At 51.5% G+C, this 23,328-nt stretch overlaps 1 protein-coding gene across 1 annotated transcript in view; it reads right to left on the reverse strand.

The window, feature by feature from the left end:
* LOC147701023 (phospholipase A2 inhibitor and Ly6/PLAUR domain-containing protein-like) overlaps positions 1–23,328 on the reverse strand; it is a 124,485-nt gene that overhangs the window by 15,635 nt on the left and 85,522 nt on the right. Inside the window, exon 3 of the mRNA XM_086928563.1 lies at positions 10,426–10,572. Within this exon, the coding sequence (XP_086784689.1) occupies positions 10,426–10,572 (147 nt within the window). The remainder of the gene's footprint in view (positions 1–10,425; positions 10,573–23,328) is intronic.

Genomic DNA, 23,328 nt, shown 5'->3' on the forward strand with positions numbered 1-23,328 from the left:
GTCTTTTTAAGCGGATCAACCATGCCCATTTTAAAAATGTAGACACGCCGCAAACTATGGGGGAGGATGTGTCAGTTAATAAAATCCGTAAAGCCAACATGTACTGGCGAGTTCCCAATTGTCTACAGAGAGGTTGAGCCAATGACTTCTTGGGCGGGTGTAATCAGGACACTCAAAAAAGAAATGAGCCACAGTTTCAGGCCTAGTAGTGCATAGTGCGCAGTGTGGTGATGCCTGCTCGGGCGTATTCCATCTTGAGAGCAGGTCTCCTAAAGGTAAGGTGCCTACTCTAAATTTAATGTAGATTACCCGGTCAGCAGAAATTGTAATTAGGTCCAAGTAAGGCTCAAGGGCAACAACGTCTTTTATTTTCAGGTAGGCTGCGGTGGAGTTGCAGTGACGTGGGTTGCTGATGAGCTGGGCAGAGACCCACTCCCAATATAGTTTTTTCAGGGTCGCCTTCGGCGGGGCAGATTGTGTAGTCCAACAAGACCCCAGACCTAGGTCTCCCAGGAGATTTTTGATGTCCCTGAGCCACTTGATCTTATGCCAGCCACCCATTCCCATCATCTCTGACAGCCCGGCCGCATATGTTTTCAATTCGGGGACCCTCCACAGACGAGCCCATAAAAGAAGGGGCCGGAGGCGAGCCTGGTCCTTAATTGATTTACAACCCGCATCCAAAAGCACCGGAACTGTTGGAGTGCTCAGTGGGATGGCCAGAAGGTCTTTCAGAAATGTATTCTCAGCCTTGGATAGAGCCTCCGAATTGCCAAGGCCCCATAACTCAGCCCCGTAAAGAGATGCTGTGACAGCTCTGGCTTTGTAAATGTCAATTACTGGAGCTACACATTGCTTCGATGAGTTACGGTACTCACTCAGCAATGCTCCCCCCACCCTTTTGTGGCTAAGAGTCATTTTGTTGATGTGGGGTGACCATCTCATGACATCACTCATGCGAATCCCTAAGTAATCAAATTCTGAGACTCTCTCAAGTGGAACAGAATTCAGTACTGGAGGACAACCAAGCTTGCATACGGGGTGCATGATCAAGTATTTAGTTTGTCCATGTTAATGACCAGCCCTCTTTTTGAGCAAAAGTCTTGAAAGCGGTTAAAAAGCTTCTGAAGGCCCTGGGGAGTCTTTGAGATGAGGAGGGTGTCGTCCGCAAACAACAGGGTTGGGATCCTCACGCCCCCCAAGGAGGGGGCGTCTGCTGGTTCTTCAAGCAGGTGCTCTACCACACCATTCACGTACAGGGAAAATATTGTGGGAGCTAATACGCAACCCTGTCGGACACCCCTGTTCACCGGGATCCTATCGGTCTTTTCCCCGTTCTGTCCCCATCGCACCTGGGCATAGTTGTCGTTATGTAGTTTGATGAGAAGCAGTAGAATATAAGGGGGCACCCCGAGACCCTGCAAGACCCTCCAGAGTTCCTCCCTAGGAACCAGGTCAAAGGCAGTCTTTAGGTCTATGAAGGCCAGGTATCGTCTGCCTTTGCCCAGTTCCACCACCTTCCAATGTAGAAGCAATAGTCTGAACACTTGCTCAATAGTTCCTGTACCGGAACGAAAACTTGCCTGCAAGTCGGACAATATGTGGTTTTCGTCCACCCAGTGGAGAATCCTCCCCAAAATCGCTTTTCCCGCCACCTTCTGGGTTGAGTCAATGAGGTTTATTGGCCTGTAGTTTCCCGGTAGGTCCCGACAGCCCTTTTTAAAAATTGGAACTACCTCTGCCTCTTTCCAAAACTCAGGGACAGGACCTCCCTCTAGGATGGCATTCAAAAGAGCAGAAATCAGTGTGCCCCATTCGCCCGGATAGGCTCGGAGAAGATCCCCTGGCAACCCATCAGGGCCAGCTGCTTTCAGGGGTATCAGGGATTTGATCAGGTTCGTAACCTCCCGGGCAGTAAAGGGGTCAGTGGCTCTGTCCAGTGAAAATGGGGGAAGGGAAAATGGGTCATCAAGTGGCCCTTCTACAGCGGAATATAGGGCCTTAAAGTGGTTAAACCACGTCTGGGCTGGGATCGTACAAGTCCTCAAGGTGTCATCAGGACGATTCCTAATGCCCACCAGGTCCCAAAAGCCTTTAGCGTCTCTCCCTCGACTTGCAGTCAGGAGATCCTGCCAAAAGTTATCCTCCCATTCCTTTTTGGCAAGTTTGAAACATTGTGAATATAACCTTCTGGCCTCCCTGGTCCTTGTTTGGGACTTAGATTTCACTGCTTCAACGAGCAGTGTCTTAGTTACCCTACACTTGTGATTAAACCAACCCTGTCTTTTCCGAGGGCGTATCTTCTTCCCATTGTGGCTGGATGGGACAATAAACAAGTTACTTATAGCCTGAGTTAGATTACAGAACCGGTCGAACAGCTCCACCGGCCCTCCCTCAAGAGAATCCAAATTGTCTGAGGCTGTGGCTAGGAGCTGCATTATTATGGACATCTTCTCATCCGAGAACGTGAGCTTAGCCCACTTCAGCCGTCTGCCACAGTTCGAGACAACTGGTTCGCCGGGAACAGTAGCACGTACAGGCAAACCCCCTATGCCCTCAAACCACCCAGGAGACAAGGCAAGAGAGAGCAAGTTGTGATCGCTCTCAACGGACGATATAATCTCGATATCTTCCACCGAGCTCCATAGGTGGTCGTCAAGCAGAATGTAGTCAATTCTTGACGTGTGGTTAGGCCTATTATACGTATGGGCTCCCGCTTTGTCGGATCTAGTCCTTCCATTAAGGGCCCTCAGGTCGAACTCCATGGTAAGAGAATTGATCTGGAGTGCCACTTCCGTCCATCTCTTGATTGGGCTAAGCTCTAGGGCCGGTATCCCCCTCCTGTAATCTTCCTCCTCCTGGTCTTGAGTGACTTCTGAGCCAAGAGGCTCAAAAGTGCAGTTAAAGTCGCCCGCGACCAGGGTACATAACTTGTAGGGGGAGGATCTAAGCAGACGCTCTAAAAGAGCTATAGTGGGTGATTGTCTGCCTCCCTTTGTGCCCCGCGCATAGATATTGAAGATGTTAAGGATGACTGGACCCCTGAAATTTTTTAAGGTGATATTAAGGAGATCTGGACAGTTTGTTTGGTGCTCCTCTACCCTGCAATTAAGGGAGGAAGATACCCAAATAAGGAGGCCTCCCGAGGGACGTCCCCTGCCTGATACCGGGTAGACAGCAGGTATATAGTGAGATGAATAACCCGCCTTGTGTAGGGGCTTCCTACTCCATGTCTCCTGGAAGCACAGATGGAGTACTCCTCCACAAGAGCATTCCAGTCAGGTAAGGCCAGCTTCCTTTCTAGTCCAGCCACGTTCCAGCTGAAAACCCTAATAAGTGGGTCCGTCACAGCTGCAGCGCTACTGGATGCGACAGTACCAACCAAACCTGCCTCTGTCAAAATGGGGTGATCAATAGCAACTTCATTTGGGTCCCGCACCACACCGGATTCCCGGCTAGCCATTAGGGCTACCTGCTTCCCTATTACGGTAGGTGAACCCCTCAGCTTTGGAGATGGGTGGAAAGCTCCAACAGTTTTTGAATCCCCCTGAGCCTCCTCAAGAGAATCAGCAAGTCAGTACCCCCTGGGACCCCAGCTCGGTATCGGCCATACCGCATGCGGCTGGAACAGAGGTATTGCAGGATGCCATTGGCTGCCAGAGATGTTTTGGTAGGTAGCCACAGGGAGTTGACCAGGACATTTCATAGCCGCCCATGGGTAAAAGTATGTTAGGTCAACCGCATCAATACCTGGTCCACCCGTGACCTGCTCAGAATTGCATATTGCGTGAGCAACTCTCATATCTTGAAAGTTGACTACCACACAATCACCCTCAAACGGTTTCTTTCCCTGTCCAATCCATCCTACCCTACGCACTCCAAGAATCAAGCCATCCACGCCCCTGGGAAGGGGTCTATTGGTTTTTAGCCAGTGGACGGTTTTATTCTTCAGTGCCAGATGATTTTCTAGCTGGGCATCCTTCAAGACGGGAACATTAATGAGGACGGCAACGTATGGATGGCACTCTGGGGGGAGATTTACTGGGGGACATTTTCGAGCCACCTTCTGCGGTATGGCTGCAGGAGGAGGGGCTCCAGGATGGCTCGTTGCTGCTTTTGCCTTTGAGACCGGGGCAGCTACCCTGGCATCAACTGTTTGGTGAGCCAGTCGTTTTGGCTTAGTAAGGGCCCCTCCCACTTGCAACTTATTTTGGTCTGGTTTGGGCTTAGCATTCCTCGCTATCAGGGGGGTAGTAGCATGGACCTGGACAGTATGAATTATAGTTCCCGATTTTACAGTAGCAGGGGTCTCGGAAGCAATCGCCGAGTCCTTCCCTGCTGCTATGTCAGATACCGACGTGAACGGTAGTGTTGCCTGGATTGAGCCCCCTAAATCCCCCTTCCCGACAATCCCACCCGCATTGTCATCCTTAGATTTAGATTGTAGTTTAATAAGAGTTTTCAGGGAAAAGAAGTTATCCCGGGTGGTCTGTTGGAACCTATCAAGCCTATCCCCCAGACTCTTGACTTGGTCGATGAGCGGGACCAATAAGGACTTAACCAGATTCTCAATGAGCTTAGGGGAAGGGTCTCCATGGGGAACTATTGGTGGTGCAGCGGCGATGAAATTTGCCTGTGTGGTTTCAGCCACAGTTACCAGGGTATCGTTCCCTCCGGTTGAAACGGTGGTCGGTGTGGCAGATCCACGGCTGTTTAGTAGGGCAGAGCCTCTTGAGACATACTTCCTCGGGCGCTTATGAAGTGAAGTAAGGCTACCCTTCTGTGTACTAGTAACCCTTTTTCTCTTAGTGCGAACCAGGGAGACACGTGCCAAACACGCCGGGTTAGGAGCCAGGGAAAGGTCCTGAGGGGGCGGTTGACACACCTGGCTAATGGAAGTGCTTGGGGGTGTAGTAGGTCCGGGTCCTATAACCGCTGGACTAGAGCTAATGGGGAAGGATTGTGCTACCATGCTTTCCAGCCTATCAATGCTTGCCCCCATTGCAGCAATCCGTGGCTGCTCAGACAAAATCCCAGGAAGAGGGGAGGCAGGGTGGGTAAAAGTTGGAGACGGGGCATGTGCCACTGCTCCTAACGAGGAGCGTCTGGCTGGGAAAGAATCTTGTGCGAGGCGGCGTTCCGTCATCACAATCTCCTTTTCAATGACAGCAGCTACTCTTGTGATGAATTTATCCATCGTGCCTATCATGGAACTCCCTGCAGCACCCTCTCCCCCACCCCTCAGAGCTTTCCCAGAACGGGTAGACATGTGGGCCTCTAAACCCCCAAGGAAACTACTAACTCTGGGACAAAAGGTGGTAGATGAAGGGGGGGTGGCCCAGCCCAGCCTCTGACAGCCCCTGACTGCCACAGACTGCCCGCCCTTTGCCCGGGCTTCGCTCGGCGTCCCGCTTGCGTCCCGCTGAGCGCTAGGCGAGCTGTTACATAAAGGGCGTTGCAGGTGGGGGGGCGTGTCTCACTGGGGGCGCGGCAGTGCACACCTGAGCAACAGCGCAGGGACTCCTGGTCTTGAGAGTCCCTGCTCGCACACGCCGTGTACAGATCCTGGAATCCTCCTCCCGTCGGCTCCAAACGCCCAAGCAGCCTCTGCCCCTCGCTACCAACCGCGAAGCGGCATCCGCAAAACGGGTGTGGCGAGCAGCAGCGGTAAGTAGCGGTATCCCGAGGGATAGAGAGCAGGCTGCTCCTTAGGTCCTCCAACAACACATTTGTGGCGTCCCGCTAGGGCCTGGGAACACACGTTTTTGATCTGGTCAGGTGGGGGGGTGTGTCTCACTGGGGCGCGGCAGTGCACACCTGAGCAATAGCGCAGGGACTCCTGGTCTTGAGAGTCCCTGCTCGCACACGCCGTGTACAGATCCTGGAATCCTCCTCCCGTCGGCTCCAAACGCCCAAGCAGCCTCTGCCCCTCGCTACCAACCGCGAAGCGGCATCCGCAAAGCGGGTGCTGCGAGCAGCAGCAGTAAGTAGCGGTATCCCGAGGGATAGAGAGCAGGCTGCTCCTTAGGTCCTCCAACAACACGTTTGTGGCGCTAGAGCCTGGGAACTCACGCCTTTTGATCTGGTCAGGCGGGGGGGCGTGTCTCGCTGGGGGCGCGGCAGTGCACACCTGAGCAAGAGCGCAGGGACTCCTGGTCTTGAGAGTCCCTGCTCGCACACGCCGTGTACAGATCCTGGAATCCTCCTCCCGCCGGCTCCAAATGCCCAAGCAACCTCTGCCCCTCGCTACCAACCGCGAAGCGGCACCCGCGTTGCGGGTGCGGCGAGCAACAGAGGTAAGTAGAGGTATCCCGAGGGATAGAGAGCAGGCTGCTCCTTAGGTCCTCCAACAACACGTTTGTGGCGTCCCGCTAGGGCCTGGGAACACACGCCTTTTGATCTGGTCAGGTGGGGGGGCATGTCTTGCTGGGGGCGCAGCAGTGCACACCTGAGCAACAGCGCAGGGACTCCTGGTCTTGATAGTCCCTGCTCAAACACGCCGTGTAAGGATCCTGGAATCCTCCTCCTGTCGGCTCCAAACGCCCAAGCAGCCTCTGCCCCTCGCTACCAACCGCGAAGGGGCACCCGCAAAGTGGGTGCGGCGAGCAACAGCGGTAAGTAGCGGTATCCCGAGGGATAGAGAGCAGGCTGCTCCTTAGGTCCTCCAACAACATGTTTGTGGCGTCCCGCTAGGGCCTGGGAACTCACGCCTTTTGATCTGGTCAGGCGGGGGGGCGTGTCTCGCTGGGGGCACGGCAGTGCACACCTGAGCAACAGCGCAGGGACTCCTGGTCTTGAGAGTCCCTGCTCGCACACGCCATGTACAGATCCTGGAATCCTCCTCCCGCCGGCTTCAAATGCCCAAGTAACCTCTGCCCCTCGCTACCAACCGCGAAGCGGCACCCGCGATGCGGGTGCGGCGAGCAACAGAGGTAAGTAGCGGTATCCCGAGGGATAGAGAGCAGGCTGCTCCTTAGGTCCTCCAACAACACGTTTGTGGCGTCCCCCTAGGGCCTGGGAACACACGCCTTTTGATCTGGTCAGGCGGGGCGGCGTGTCTCGCTGGGGACGCAGCAGTGCACACCTGAGCAACAGCGCAGGGACTCCTGGACTTGAGAGTCCCTGCTCGCACACGCCATGTACAGATCCTGGAATCCTCCTCCTGTCGGCTCCAAACGCCCAAGCAGCCTCTGCCCCTCGCTACCAACCGCGTAGCGGCACCCGCGAAGCGGGTGCGGCGAGCTGCTCCTTAGGTCCTCCAACAACACGTTTGTGGCGTTCCTCTTTGTTGTTTGAGACCTGTGTCCCAGTGACAGAAGCAGCTGCCTCGGCAGACATTGTGTTATGAAAACAAAATGTCCGAGAAAAGGGTTTTCAGATAAGGTTTTAAAAAGGCACAATTGTTCGGGAACTTTTTCCTTCAAGCTTGTTTAACCAACAGCCAATATATAGGAAGTTTGCCTACTCAGCTGTGGCAGGATTTTGTGCCTACCCACTCCAGACGTCTCTGGCATTTTGTGAGTAGGGGTCTCTGATAATAAGCATGACTGATTTACTCAGTTTCTACTGTTAAAAGAGTGCTACTTTCACTGTTGGGGGCCATGTAGTGTAGTTCCTATATCCCCTATAGGTTCTGCGCATTGGAATAACATACACGATAGGCTTGGCATAGGACTGAGGTCTGTATGCCCCTATTATGCATATTAAACGTAATTACTGTGTACCAGCTAGCTCAGAGGCCGCTAGAAACTTCTTGAAGACAAGAAGGGAATAGCTTCTGACAACCACATAACATAAAACCCACATCCCTCAGGATCATGGAAACAATATACTACTTTTCATTCAGTCACTCATCTCAGAGAAGTACATAGAAGAAACAGTCGGGTGTGTTTACAATAACATTTATTGCACAGTTGTTCTTCTAGTACTGGTTATATATGCTGCGACAACTGTTGGACAGTAGCAGAGACTTATGGCCAGCAGTGCAGTTAAATAAAAAGGCTTTGTATAGTTATACCATTTTGCAATAGTAATGAACAAATACATGAAATACAGAATGCATTAACCCCTTCCGTGCGGCCGCGATTTTCCCCGTGTGCGGCCGCCGGACGAACACGGGCGGGCCATGACGAACCCCAGCCGTCATCAGCACACGAGCACCGTAGTGCATGACGGCTGGGGTTCGTCACCAGCATGGAAGGAGTTAAGATAAAGCCTATACACCTATGATGCCTAACTAGATGTACCTAAGTGTACCTAGCATGTGTGTAGGTCTTTAGAGAGCCAAGAATCCCCCTAGGAGTTAGTCTAACCCCATTACCTTAGTAGGACTTCATCCTGATCTTGAGCTGGACACCCACAGATGGGTGATGGACCTCTGCCAGCTGGAGCTGTGGCATGACGCAGGTTGCAGCGCCTCAGGCAGAGTGTCGGCCTGGAAGTCTCTGTCTCCTCTGGTTTGCTTGGGCAAAGGGAGGTATACTTATACTTGATCGGTGTCTTTGGATTGACGTATGGTGGTCAGAGGAAGATGTCTCACAGGAAGATGTGTCTGAGGAAGTTCCAAGTATTTATTGTGACATAGGTTAGTCACTGTTGGACATGGACACTACGTATTTAGGATGGAGCGTCTTCTGCGCACAGAGCACACAGTGTTCAGATAAGGGGACATCCTCTCTGTTGGTCGTTATTGTGAAATGAGGGCTAATCTAGGTCAAAGGGCCTGCCTGTTTCAGTTACACAAAGGATTTGTGCCTCTGAGACAGGGTACCAATGTAGGGCCTCAATTTCACTCATGACACTGCAAGAAGGCCTGTCTGAGGCTGTGTTTTTAAGCAGGAACTGATTTTTGGGTTATCATCATTGACCAGCACCAAAGTGACATTTTTAAATCTCACCTAAGACAGGTATTATATGCTACAAGGAGCTTGGAGTGTGCCAATTGTTTACCTTTCATTGGCTCCATTGTCACTCGTACTTGCTGCCTCCTAATTGGCCAGCACATGACTGCTTCACTTTCTCTTAATATCCTGTAGAGCATGGACCAAGTACTGATTGATTCATCTTGATTAGTTCCCTTACACTGATCATGCTGTGATTGAGTTTCTTCTTCTTCTTTCTAATTGTCCGAGATGCTTTTTCTTCCTCGTTTTCCCTGTGGCTGTTTCTTCTACGTTTTAGGTGTTGTTTCTTCTTCTTTTTTCTCATTCCCTGTTTGTGTTGCTACATCTCTCTCACCCAACTTCCACACTTCTGTTGTTCCTGTTGATATTTCCCTTCCACCTCTCACCCTCCTATTGTTTATGTTGCTTCTTTGCTCTCACCTGCCTAACTCCCATTGTCTATGTCACCCCCCCACCCATCTTCAGCAAAAGAAAGCGCTATATGTGCTGCAAAGGCAAAAAGACCATTTAGGATCACTTTGGATTTTCAGCCAAGCCTGTGCACGCATTCCATTGCTTTCAATGGCAACGCCTGCACGTCAGGAGATTCACTTGCGGGAGCGAGCGCTGCCATATGGCAGCCATTATCGCTCCAGCAAGTGAATCTCGCAGCCCCCCTCCTCCCCCTGCTACTGAGCGCGTCATCTCCTGCTCCTGGCAGCCTGCCGCGCTTCGCCAAATGGTAATCGCACAGGCCCCTCTCCCCTGCTTGTGTCTGTGTGCAAAAAAGCAGTTTGCCTATTAGGCCGCTGGGGGGAGCCAAACACGCATACAAGACACAAGGCAGGCAACTTGTCATATTAGCTTGCTGTTCACCCGAACAAACGTTTCATTTAATCGCAACCGTCAAAGGCTGGCGCATGCTTCGGGGTATTTTTACATAAATATCCTGGAATACCCAGGGTGTCTCGAGGTCGCACAGATTCGTGAATTGGCTGGTTAGGTCTTCCAAAGTACAACCTTGCCTTTATTTGTATCCTCCCATGAGAACTGACCCTTTTACTTCTGTTGTTGCATGGTATGTGTAATTTAGTCTGTAAGCACTATTTTCTTTAATGAGTTTCTCCTACTGCAGGCACGACATGCTTTCCTGCAACATTCAGCGCGCCATGCGCACTTTCACTTTCCATGCAGCCCGGGACAATGACGGGCGCTTCTTTGAAATGAAATAGGTCTTGCATTTACAAGAGTTTGAGCTATTGGCATTGTAAATGACAATGCCTTTTGTTTGGTGTGAATTATCAAAACAGATGAATAAATGGCATTGTCATTTACAATGCAAATAGCTTAAACTCTTGTAAATGCAAGACCTATTGCATTGCAAATGCTTGTTCTTTTCTGCCATGCTGCACAGCAGTCACGTTGTTGTACAACATTGCTAAACAAAACACGGACAAATCCAAAAGCTGTAGCATAGGCAAGACTTATTTGCTTTGCCAGTGCTTGTTCAAGTACAGGCTGTGTTCTCCTTACAAGGACGTACCCGCAGGTGTGTCAGGGACGCAGTTGTCCGCCATGCAGCAGGTAGAGTTCAGCTCCTCCCTCATGGTGGGGACCGTCATGCTATAGGTGAAGTTGCAGTGGCTCGACATCCCACAGCCCAGGGTGTAGACTGAACTTTCAGATCCAGCTGAAGACAAAGGCAAAACAGAAAGGTTAGAGAAGCCAGTGGAACGCCAGAACGAGCACAGTGACTCACATGAGGCGGTGTACAATGGAAGCACTGGACATGGCTGTAGAAAATGGACGCTCTGGCGACGAAGCCGCCTGAAGCAGCAGCCAGTCTCCTCTGCTATATGGTTACAGGCAATGGTAACTAAATAAACCCCCCTCATTTGTTTTACCAAGGCGTTTGATAAAACTAAAATCTTTTCAAGTCCCATTGGTCGCGTTGATTAGATTGATGCAATAGGTTTTTAAGCAGGTGGGAAAAAATAGCATGCCTTTGAATTACCTATTATACGTAAAGATGTATAATCCAGTCATGACTATGAAGGATCCTTAAAACAGAAATGTGTTTCTATAATGAAATTACATTTTGTATGTGTGATACTTTTAGAAAAGTTGTATATTAACATCATTTGAAATTTGTTTGTTTTGTAACAACAATTGGCAAAGCCAATCAGTCTGACTGTTTACAGGGCTACAGTACCTCAAGTAATGACTAGATGTCCTTCTCGAGTTAGACATAACAGCTTGAAGTCTTTACCAATACAGCAGCTATTCAAAGGTTTACAGTGGCGTCACTAGGGAGGTGCGGGGGTGCGGACCGCACCGGGTGACACCATGACATGGGGTGACACCGTGGTCTGTGTCGACAATAATCTTGGCCGGCGGCTGGGTAAGGTTCGACAGACAGTAATATTATTTTGCATTTTGGTGTCACAGAGTCCATGAAAGCTGCGCAACTTTCCGTCACATCTGGAGTCCAGGAGAGAATGCCCTAGCCTGTAAGTTACTTTTTCTTCCGTGTTTTTGCCTCATCTTTGCCCATCTTCCCCTTCTTGCTGGGTAGGAGTGGGTTAATGCTGGGCGTTTGTTATGCCCACATAGAGCCTGAGGCTTCACTTGTTTTCTTCATTATAGAAGAGGGTTGTCTCTCTCTCTCGCCTGTTGCTCCCACAGACAGGCTCATTAACTGCACTGAAATTATCCACAATAGTTCCACTATTGCATACCCAATATCATTGTGTTCCATAAGCACCTCAGCCCAATGCTGCAACCCTCGTGGTCAGGTGGCAGAGTGGGTTAATGCAATTGTGGCACCAATGTCCAGAGTGTCTAAGTGGCATGTTTAAAATCCAGCGGGACTGACTTGGCGTTTCACCCTTGTGATGTTGAACCATGCACCCCGTTATTGACATTCAGAGTTCGAGACAAACGTTAGGTGTACAAAAATGCGTGTGTAACTTGTATGGGTTGGGACATCTGAGCCGCATGGTAGCGGTGCGAGAGTGTTGAAGGATAGAACGTGGGACGGGAGGGGGGGGCGAAGGGTACAGCCAAGTGGGGGGGGGGAGAGAGACAGACTCACAGGGAGAGATGGCAAGACAAGAGACCTAGGAATATCAGCTCACAGGAGGAGACGGCAAAGAGTTAAATTGAATAATGCATTTGCAATGAGAAGTCACTTCTTGGCGCAGAGCCTCCATCCACGCACACAGGCAAGGGGGGTTGGGGTCAAAAATGCATTAAAAAAGAGTTGATGACAACAGTAGTCAAGAGAGCTGAGGGGAAGGGGAAAAGATTGTGAGGGAGAGAAGGAAGGGAAAGGAGAAAGGAAAAAAGAAAGAAAAGGAAAGTAAGGATGAGGAAGACCGGAAGAGAAGGGTTCGAAAGGACCTAAATTGAACATAGGAGAGGGTAGATGGCAAAGCAAGTAAAAGAGGCCTGGAGTGAAAAGGCAAAATAAATGAAATGGAGAAGTACGGAGAGAGCGAAGGGAGAAAGATTTAGTGGAGTAGAAAGAAAGAAATTAGAGGGAAGCAATTGGTAATGAAAGTAGGAGACGGGAGAGGAAGGGAAGAGTGTTTGGTGCTAGAGCTTTGGCAAGATAGCCCCTGCGAGTAGGCACTAGAGGGGCTCCCTGGACCCATCGAAGGACCCTGGAGCGACCAGGGCCTCCTTCTAATGCACCCCCTCAGACGCAGGGAGCCGCGCCAGGGCCTTGGAAAGATGGAACCAGGGGCTGGCCTGGTGACCCCAGGGGAATGGCGAGGTTTCCCAGCAGACGGGTTCCCCCGGCAGCACGCCAGAGACTGGGCAGAAGAGGTCGCATGTCACGCCTGACATGGCTGGCACTGCCCCAGCTGCCTGTTGGGAAATCTCCTCTGTCCCCATAGGAACGCTGACTAAATTATGCGGCAAGAAAAAGGACATTTGGCCTAATAGTGGCCTAGAGCGACACACACTTCACGGCCACATAGGCATCTCACCTCAAAATTACTAGTTTAGCACATGAACAGAGCAATTTTCAACAAAAGGAGACCAGTGCGCCTTTGTATGCAGCCCCGACTGTGTAGTAGCATGTGTGTTACTCTCCTGTAGTGAAGTTTGATCCATGTGAACTAGAAGCAAATTTCTTGGTGAAATATGCATTTTATGCATCCGGCAGTGAATTATATGGCAAGTACGGTAAACCCACATTTACACAGAAATCAGATAATTCCAGTGGCCCTGCCATGAGTCTCAGTAACTGCAAGTTCACTTCTCCCCAGGTCACTTAGGTTGTGTACGATCTGATGCAAACCTGAGAATCCCCCAAAATATGAGCTTTTGTTTTGCATTCTTGTTCTTGCAGTCTTCTTCATTCTGTTATAAACACGTGATTACAAGTACCAGAATGCACATGGACTGAATGACCTTCAAACATTGAACTGGTAAACTTGAGCATTCGGCTCTGACGAGGGAGATGTGGGGGGCTGTGTAAGGGTATCTGAGGGGCATCATGGATTCATGGGGTAAGTCGTGAGGGGGTGACACCATGAGTTACCCGCACTGGGTGACACCAACCCTAGCGACGCCTGCTTAACAAATCTTTTACAAAGCTACAATATCTCAAGAGTTACTAAATGCCCCTCTCAAATCAGATGTGACTGCTTCAGATGTTCGTCACAAAGTTGAGAAGGGTGTACCTTCAACATAAATATTTACATACACACATTTGCTACTCTAAAGAAATGTGCTTATTTGCTAAAGTCTAAGTACATTTGCCAGTGAGGGAATATGCTAATAATCAATATCACATTGTTAGAAATTGGGTTGTAGGTTGACAGGGGTGGGAGCCCTGGTCAAGCAGCAACCACAGACCTAGTTAGGTTAAGAGACAGACAACCCCTACGTTAACATGTGTTGACCCTCTAGTAGCTTGGCACAGAGCAGTCAGACTTAACTTTAAGGGCTGTGTGCAAACAGTAAAACAGTAAAAACACCACACAATTACGAATTACGAATTAGTAGAACTGGCCATATTGGATTTCAAAGTTTTAAAGTAAAATAGTGCTAATTAGCAACAGGAATTGTCAAATGCCATAGGTCTTACCTACGCAAGAGCTATTGGCTTTGTCAATATTTGTTAGCCATGTTTTACACCGGCATGGAATGGAGTGTCGTAAAGTAGAGTGGCTTTGGGCAGAGTGGAGTGCTATGGGATGGCGCAAAGAATCGAGTGGTGTCCAGTGGAGGGTCATGGAGGGAGTTGAGTGACAGAGTGGAAGGGCTGAGAATGGAGTATAGTGTTCTGTAGTGGTATAGAGTATTGTGGAGTGATGTAGAGCGGAGTGGAGTAGCGGAGAGGGTGTTGCGTAGACTGGAGTGTTGTAGAGTAGAGTAGCGTAGAGTGGAGTGGAGTAGATTGTGGTAGAGTAGAGTGGCATAGAGTGAAGTAGTGTAGTAGAGTGGAATGAAAGAGTGGAGACGTGTTGTAGAGTGATGTGGTGTAGATTGTCATGGAGTAGCGTAGAGTGGAGTAGTGTGTTGTAGAATAGAGTGGAGTACAGGGGTATGGAGTGGCGGAGAGGGAGTTGCATACAGTCATAGAGTGGAGTAGCATCATACAGTGGAGTAGAGGGATGTAGAGTGGAGTGTTGTAGAATAACATTGAGTGCAGTAGACTAATGAATTAGAACTTCAGCATGGAGTGATGTAGAGTGGAGTACAGTGACGTAGAGTGAATCGGCGTGAAGAACAATGGTGCAGAGTAGATTGGAATAGAGTGCTGTAGCGGTGCAGGGTAGAGTAGAGTGGCGCACCAGAGATTGCAGTGGCATAGAGTGCAATCGCATAGAGTGCAATCGCATAGAGTGGAGTGGCACAGGTAGGAGTGGATCAGAGTGGAGTAACATGGGGCAGAGTGCAGTGGCATAGAGTACATAGTTTCAGAGTAGTATGAAGTGGTGGAAGGTAAAGTGAAGTGGTGTAGGATAGAGTACAGAAGCATAAAGCTGAGACGGCATAGAGTGCAGTGGATGGAGTGGAGTGATGAAGTGTGTAGAGGCATAGATTGTAGTAACGTAGAGTTCAGTGGGGTAGAGTTGAGTGGTGCAGATGCATGGAGTGCAGTGGTGCAGGGTAGCGTAGAGTTCAGCACCTGTGATTGCAGTCTTGCAGAGTAAAGGGTCTTAGAGTGCAGTGCTGTAGAGTACAGTGGTATAGAGTACATTGGCTTAGAGTGCAGTGGCGTAGAGTAGAATGTTGCATAGTAAGTGCTGTAGAGAGCAGTTGTTTACAGTACAGTGGTGGAGAGTAGAATAGAGGGGCGTAGAGTGCCCTGACATAGAGCAGAGTTATGATGAGTGGCATAGCATGCTGTGGCATAGAGTGGAGTGGCATAGAGAAGAGTGTTGCAGAGTAGTTGGTGTAGAGTACATTGGTTTAGAGGAAAGTGGTGTAGAGTACATTGGGCAGAGGGCAGTGGTTTATAGGGTGGCATAGGGTGTAGTGGCGCAGAGTAGAGTGGTGCAGAGTAGAATGGTGCAGAGAAGCACAGAGTAGAGTACAGTGACATAGAGTACAATAGTGTTTAGTAGATTGTTTCAGAGTAGAGTGAAGTGGTATAGAGTTGAATGGAGCAGGCTAGAGTTGAGTAGCATCGAGTAGTGTTGCACTGTGCATTGGCATTGAGTAGAGTGGAGCTGCCTAGACTGGAGAGGTATAGAGTGCAGTGGTGCATGGTAAAGTAAACCATAGAGTGGTTCAGAGTAGAGAGGAGCAGAGTGAAGTGGTGTGCAGTGCAGTGGTGCACAGTGGATTAGAGTGGTGTAGAGTGCCGTGGCATAGAGTGCTGTTGGGTTGATTGGTGCAGTGGCATAGAGTGCAGTGGTGCAGAGTAGAATAGTGTGGCATAAAATTCAGTGACATAGATCACAATGATGTAGAGTGGTATAGTGTGCAGTGGCGTAGAGTGTTGCAAAGTAGTTGTTGTAGAGTGCATTGGTTTTGAGTAAAGTGGGGTAGAGTACATTGGGTATAGTGCAATGATTTAGAGTAGAGTGGTGCAGAGCACAGTGGCATAGGGTACAGTGGTGTACAGCACAGTGGCATAGGGTAGAGTGGTGCAGAGTAGATTAGTGCACAGAGGAACAATGTAGAGCACAGTAGATTGTTTCCAAGAGTGAAGTGTTGTAGAGTGGAATGGTTTAGGCTAGAGTAGAGTGGCATAGAGTAGTGTTGCACAGTGCACTGGCGTAGAGTGGAGTGGTACAGAGTGGAGTGGCCTAGACTGGAGTGGTGCAAAGTGCAGTGATGTGTGGTAAAGTAGAGTGCATTGGCATAGAGTGGTGCAAAGTAGAGAGGTGTACAGTGAAGTGGTGCAGAGTGCAGTGGTGCACGGTTGATTAGAGTGGAATAGAGTGCAGTGGTGTTGAGTGCTGTTAGACCTGGCACCTTGGCGTGAGTCTCCCTTCCACTTTTTGCTGATGTGCCTCCGATGTTTTGCTGGTTTTCCGATACTCAGGCACTGCGCCACGGCTGATCCGTGCCGCAGTGCAAGTGCTCCCTACTGTAAATTGTACATGCGATTGGTATCCATGATTGGTTCTTTGGATTTACTGTTAGTCCCTAGTAAAGCGCACGAAAGAGTGCCAGGGCTTGTAGATGCCAATACTGCTGGTGGGCCTGCAGCGCAGGTTCGCCACCCACCGAAGCAGCCGTAAAGATGTGTCTGGGAACTGCGACCGCAGAACCCGCGTGCGGTCTCGTACTGTCACGCTTGCTGGGCAAGTGTCCCCACTTGCCAGCACCGACCCTTCCCTTGACTACATATTAGTCACCCCTATGGTAGGCCTGCGGGCAGGGTGCGTTGTAGGTGCAAGGTAGGACAAGCCCTGATGTGCGGGGCCTGTCCTAGTAGTGACTTACAACGAAGACCGTATTTCACTATTGAAGGCTACCTGCTCCATTAGGCCAGACTGAGCTGCGAGGATTGTTACACCCTATAATCCCCGCAGGCTCAAGGAGCATGGTAGCGAGTCCTGTTTAGTATGCCTGAACTTAGGATGATAAGATATTTCTTGTAGTCAAGTTTATTTTAATATCCTGGGTTTGCAAATGCTACTTTTAGAAAGTTAGCCTTTGCTTGCTTAACCATTTCAGCCGCCTCTGCTGGTATGTGTATCTGACTGTCTGGGATGTGTGAGTGACAGGGCTGGAGGGATGACAGGTGGTGAATGCGCAGATTACACCTTAGTGGGAGGTAGGAGTGCCTCTTGACTCGAACTGTCACTGTGCTCGGCCACCACAATGCTGGCTCCACCCTCCTGGGGAGCGGCGGATGACTCTGCCGGCACCTGGCCCAGGAAGGGCGAAGCCCCCATCAACAAGGTACTCTGGCCACCCCTGTCCGGACAATGCTGGCTCCACCTCCTGTGGGGCGTCTGATGCGCCTGACCCTCACACTGAAAGCAGAAGCCGGAGTACACCCGCCGGGGTACTCCAGAACTGAGAGTGGCTATGCAAAGGCCCCCCTGGCCTGCGAGAACAAAAGAATTGGCCTATAAAAGAAGGAGCCCTGCTCCTTGAAGATTAGATCCGGTTTGGGCCACAGAAGGACTCTGCCCTACGAGAAGGACCGTGAGAGACAAGGAAGGGTGCTGACTCTTGCCTGTGTCTGGTGCCTTGCTGCTGAAGGAGAGGAAGAAGAAAAGACTATGAAAAGACTTTTGCTCTACTTGTGCCAAACTCTGCTAAAAAGATCTCCAAGGGCTTGCAACTGAACTTGCCCCCTGACCAGCGTCCCAGGACCAGTGGACGCTACCCCCTTGGAAGAAAGCGACTGCGGGTGCTGGCCATCGCCGCAGTATCGACAGAGGAATCTCCTCTAAGGCATCAACGTCATCCCGACCACCGTGACCGGGGCCCAAAGCAACAGCGAGAGCAAAGTAAGGACCAGCCGCCGCTGGCCCGAACACCGTGACCGCAACTGCACCGGGAGCCCGAGAGCAAAGGGAAGGAGAACCCGTCCGGTCCGAGCTCACGAGGTGACTACATAGCGAGCAGTCACTCACCTGCAAAGACGGACAGTTGCCCTACGAGAATCCGCAAAGTCGGTAGCCTGCCCGACAGCCCAGCTGTGAGCTCACAGCTGCACCGACATTTGGCTGGGTACGTCCTGCACTTGGGGACCGTACTGCCACTTGTCACCGCCGCATAACCGCCGCCTCCAGGGTTGGAGCGGACGACGAGAAGAGGACCCTGCCGCCACAGAACACCGCTGCCCCGGATGACCAGTGACCTACTCGGCTGAAGAGCCGCAATGATCAGCGACCCCGGGAAGGCAACGCGACGTGGGACAGATCCCCTGGAAGCCGCCGGCTCCACAAGAACTTTGAGTAACACCGGCCTACGGGCCTCAAGAGAACTGCATAAGAACTGTGGTAACCCAAATTAACTAATCTGCAACCGTTTTCATAAAGTACATTGACTGTATTCACAAGCCTGCTTGAAGTCTATATAAAGATACCTATTTTTACAGAATACAGTCTGGTCTCGTTGTGTGGTGGGTTGGTTGTAAAGGTGTACTGTTGCAAGTGTTTAACCCTATGTGCCCCAAAGATTAGCCTACGACTGCTTAAGCCACACTACCTAGAGGGTAAGCAGAGGTTGTCTGGAAGGTAACCCTCAGCCCTGACGAGGAAGAGAGAGTCCCTGCTTGTCGCTAGTGTTGCACTGCACCAACTAGAGCCTCCCCCTTCCTACATTGGTGGCAGCGGTGGGATTTCGAATTTACACTTGCGATATCTATACCTGAGCTTCTGACCACTACACAAGGATTACGGTCCAGTTACTTAGCCACAGACTTTGCTTTTTGAATTTTGCCGAAAGAAGATTCCGAGTGCAGGAACCATGCCGGGCACAAAGAGCCTGGATGGAGCGGAGTCCACAACCTCCGAGGTGTTGGAGGTAGAGTGGGACGCCGCAAAGCTGGACAAATACTCGAAGATGGAACTGAAGTTTTTCTGTAGGAAACTCAAGGTTCCGCACGCTGGTTGCAAAAACAAACCGGAATTCTACAAGGCCCTGAAAGCCTGGGTGGAGTCCAGAAAGACCCCGGAAGAGCAAGACGTCCTCGCCGAGCAGAATACGACGGAGGAGCAGAATGCGCTTGGGGATCTGATCGATCTGGAGAGGCAAGACAGCGAGCACAGCTTGGGTAAAGGCCTGTCGCCAGAGGAGCTGGCGGACAGGAAGGAAACCCGGAATCACGAGAGAAAGTTGGCAGAAATGAAAATCCAGCTGGAGCTTGAAACCAAAAGAATGGCGCTGGAAGAGCGAAAGCACCAGATGGATTACGAAGTGAAAATGAGGGAGATAAGTCTCAAGGAGAGAGGCTTGGATCGTCCTCCCTCTGGTGGCAGCACATCGCCAGTGCAGGTAGAGTCAAGAGTGCACATCCCGAAGGACGTAGTTAAGGAGTTCTTTAAGGGGGATGACATAGGACAGTGGTTTAGGGCATACGAGGTAGCCATGTCCTCCCACCGGGTCCCTGACAAGGATTGGGGAGCGGGGTTGTGGGGAAGGTTCCTTAGCGAAGGGAGAGATACCTTGCTAGATTTGCCCGTTGAGAATCAGAGATCCTATGCCCACATGAAAGAAGCTTTATTAAACAGGTACGGGCTTACCCCTGAAATGTATAGACAGAAGTTTAGGGGATGTACTAAGCGGCCTGGGAATACGTATGTGGAGTATGTGACTTACTTTTGCAGAGCACTGGATGGTTGGGTGAAAGGTAACAAAGTTAATGATTTTCAAGGTCTCTTTGATTTAATTGCATGGGAGCACTTGTCTGATCACTGTTTTCCTGAGTTACGCCAACACCTGATCGATAGCAAGCTGTCCAACCCGAGGAAGCTTGCTGAGGAGGCGGACCGCTGGCTCAGCACCAGGGTCCACAAGGGTCCCGTGGGAGATTCCGCCAAGAGTGGGCAGGCTCCCCAGCAGAAGGGTGGGGGGGACAAGGGGGGAAAACAGAAAGGGTTCCAAAAAGGCCCCCAAAGTAGTTCCCAAGGGAATCCGCAGCAGGGTTCTCAGCCTCCCCCACCCCCGAAGCAGAATGGGGCCCGACAGGTAAACCTGTTCCAAAGGGGCCCTTCAATTGTTTCAAATGTGGCGAGCCTGGGCACATATCCAGTGACCCCAAGTGTCGCCTATTTGGAAAACCCGCACCCACTGGTGCTCCGCCCCGACAAGGGACTAGCGTTCACCTGGGAGAAGAAATGATGGTCCCGGGGGGTGGAGATCCCGTTCACATGACCCTGGTCTCGTTAGGAGACAGCGAGATGATCCCTACGAACTACCTGCCCTCTAACACTAAAAAATATGGGCAGGTGGTGATCATCAATGGTAAGGAAGCTGAGGCTCTTAGAGACACAAGAGCCAGTGTGACTGCAGTGAGGCAGCACCTGGTGTCTCAGGAGCAGGTTGTACCCCATGCCTACTGTAGGGTTATCAACGCTGATAATTCTGAGAGTCAGTGTCCGATGGCTCAAGTTCCCTTCGAGTGGGGGGGGGGTCTCTGGTACTCTGCAGGTCTGTGTGAGAAAAACCATGCCTGTTGACTGTTTGCTAGGGAACGACTTGGAGCACTCCCCTTGGGAAAAGGTGGAGAAAACGACTCACCTGCGGATGGTGGGTCTGCCTGACTGGGCGTGCGTGACCACCCGGTCGATGGCAGCCAGTAGGGGTGATCGAGAGGTCCTGGGGCCTGAAGGAGAGGCCCAGGAACCGGCCTTAGGGAGGAGGCGCAGGGGGCGCGGGAAACCGGCCCCTGAAGTTCCTACGGTCCAGGAGGAGGCAGACCTTGAGGGGGATGCCCTGGAGCCTACAGGGGAACAGATCGCCGAACTGGGGGACCTGCCTGAGCTGACCCATTGGCAGCAAGAAGGAGGACCCTCCAGGGAGGAATTCTGCAGGGAGCAGAAAGAATGCCCTTCTCTCATGGGTATGCGGCAGCAGGCTGCAGACCAGGCCAATGGTGTTCAGGCCAAAACACATTACGTGTACTGGGAGAACGACCTCCTGTATTCGGAGCCTAAGGCTGCTGAACCTGGGTCAGCCCGTGTGCTGGTGGTACCCCAGAAGTTCAGAGCCTTCCTACTGGGTCTGGCTCATGATGTGCCTTTAGCAGGACATTTGGGGATGGACAAGACCTATGACAGGCTTGTCACCCACTTTTACTGGCCCCAAATGCATAAGAGCTCAGACGCTTATTGCAGAACCTGTCCGACTTGCCAGGCAAGTGGGAAGACGGGAGGGAAGAACAAGGCTCCCCTCCAACCCTTCCCTGTGGTCGGTACGCCATTCCAGCGAGTGGGTATTGACATCGTTGGGCCTCTGGACCCCAAGACAGCCATGGGCAACAGGTTCATCCTGGTCTTGGTGGACCATGCCACCCGGTACCCTGAAGCCATCCCTCTGAGGACAGTGACGGCTCCCGTGGTGGGGCGTGCACTGATGGGAATTTTCTCACGAGTAGGATTCCCTCTAGAGGTGGTGAGCGACAGGGGGACCAATTTCATATCAAAATATATGAAGTCCCTTTGGCAGGAGTGTGGCGTAACGTACAAGTTCACCACACCCTACCATCCCCAAGGTAACGGGTTGGTTGAAAGATTCAACCGAACCCTCAAAGGCATGATCATGGGCCTGGAAGGTCCGATGAGGCGTAAGTGGGACGTCCTCTTGCCATGCCTGCTTTTTGATCGCGAGGTACCACAGAAGTCCCTAGGGTTCAGCCCCTTTGAACTGCTGTACGGCCACCCCGTGAGAGGACCACTGAGTTTGGTAAAGGAAGGCTGGGAGCAATCTCCCAGGAAACCTCCCCAGAATGTATATAGCTACATGCTGGCCTTCAGAAACCAAACCAGGCGCTTCAGACAACTTGCCGAGGCAAATCTGGAAGCGAGCCAGGAGGAAATGAAGCGGTGGTACGATCAGAATGCCACTCTGGTCGAGCTTCAGCCTGGACAGGAGGTGTATGTCTTGGCCCCAGTGGAGCCCTGTGCCCTTCAGGATAAGTGGACAGGACCATTTGAGGTTGTGGAGCGCAAGAGCCCCGTGACATACTTGGTGGACATGAAGACGCCCAGGAACCCTTTGCGGGTCCTACATGTCAACCGCCTCAAGCCCCACTTGCGAAGGTCCGAAGTGGGCATGTTGTTGGCAACCGATGACGGAATGGAGGAGGAGTCGGAGCCTCTTCCTGACCTCTTGGTGGCCTGTGAGAAGGATGGGTCAGTGGATGGAGTTAACCTCTCACCCTCCCTGACCGCCGAACAACAGGAGGACTGCCGCCAGTTGCTGGGGCAGTTTCCAGACCTGTTCTCCCTGGTTCCGAGTGTCACAGATTGGTGCTACCATGATGTGGACACTGGAGACAGCTTACCGGTGAAGCATAAGGCTTACAGGGTAACTGACAGGGTACGGGCCTGCATCAAGGAGGAGGTCTCCAAGATGCTTGCCCTCGGGGTGGTTGAGTCTTCCAGCAGTCCTTGGTCCAGCCCCGTGGTCTTGGTGCCGAAGGCTGCTGCGCCGGGAGCCACACCCGAACTCCGGTTCTGTGTGGACTACAGAGGACTCAATTCAGTCACGAAGACTGACGCGCACCCCATCCCCAGAGCTGACGAGCTCATTGATCGGCTAGGGGCTGCCCGGTTTCTCAGCACGTTTGATTTAACGTCTGGGTACTGGCAGATCGCCTTGACCGATGGGGCAAAGGAGAGGTCGGCATTCTCTACACCAGATGGGCATTTCCAGTTCCGGGTTATGCCATTTGGTATGAAGAATGCCCCTGCCACCTTTCAGAGATTGGTCAACCAGGTGTTGGCTGGACTGGACGAGTTCAGTGCCGCCTACCTGGATGACATCGCGGTGTTCAGCGGCACCTGGCCCGAACACCTGCGACACCTCTGGGAAGTGTTGATGGCCCTGCGCAGAGCAGGCCTCACAATCAAGGCAAGCAAGTGCCAGATTGGGCAGGGTTCAGTGGTGTACTTGGGACACCAAGTTGGGAGCAGCAAGGTAGCCCCCTTGCAGCCCAAGATCGAAACCATCCTGGCTTGGGAACCCCCCAAGACCCAGACTGCAGTGAGAGCCTTCCTGGGGCTCACTGGGTATTACAGGAGGTTTGTCAAGGGCTATGGCACGATCGTGACCCCCTTGACAGAGCTGACTTCGAAGAAGCAGCCCAGGAATGTGATTTGGACTGACACCTGTCAGAAGGCTTTCGACACCCTGAAGACTGCCATGTGCACGGCGCCCGTGCTCCTGGCCCCCGATTTCTCCAAGGAGTTCATTGTGCAAACAGACGCTTCAGAGCATGGTGTAGGGGCTGTTCTCTCACAGATGACTGAGGAGGGCTTTGACCAACCCGTAGCCTTCATAAGTCGGAGGT

The sequence above is a fragment of the Lissotriton vulgaris genome, chromosome 7, assembly GCF_964263255.1.
Source record: "Lissotriton vulgaris chromosome 7, aLisVul1.2, whole genome shotgun sequence".
Classification (NCBI taxonomy): Eukaryota; Metazoa; Chordata; class Amphibia; order Caudata; family Salamandridae; genus Lissotriton; species Lissotriton vulgaris.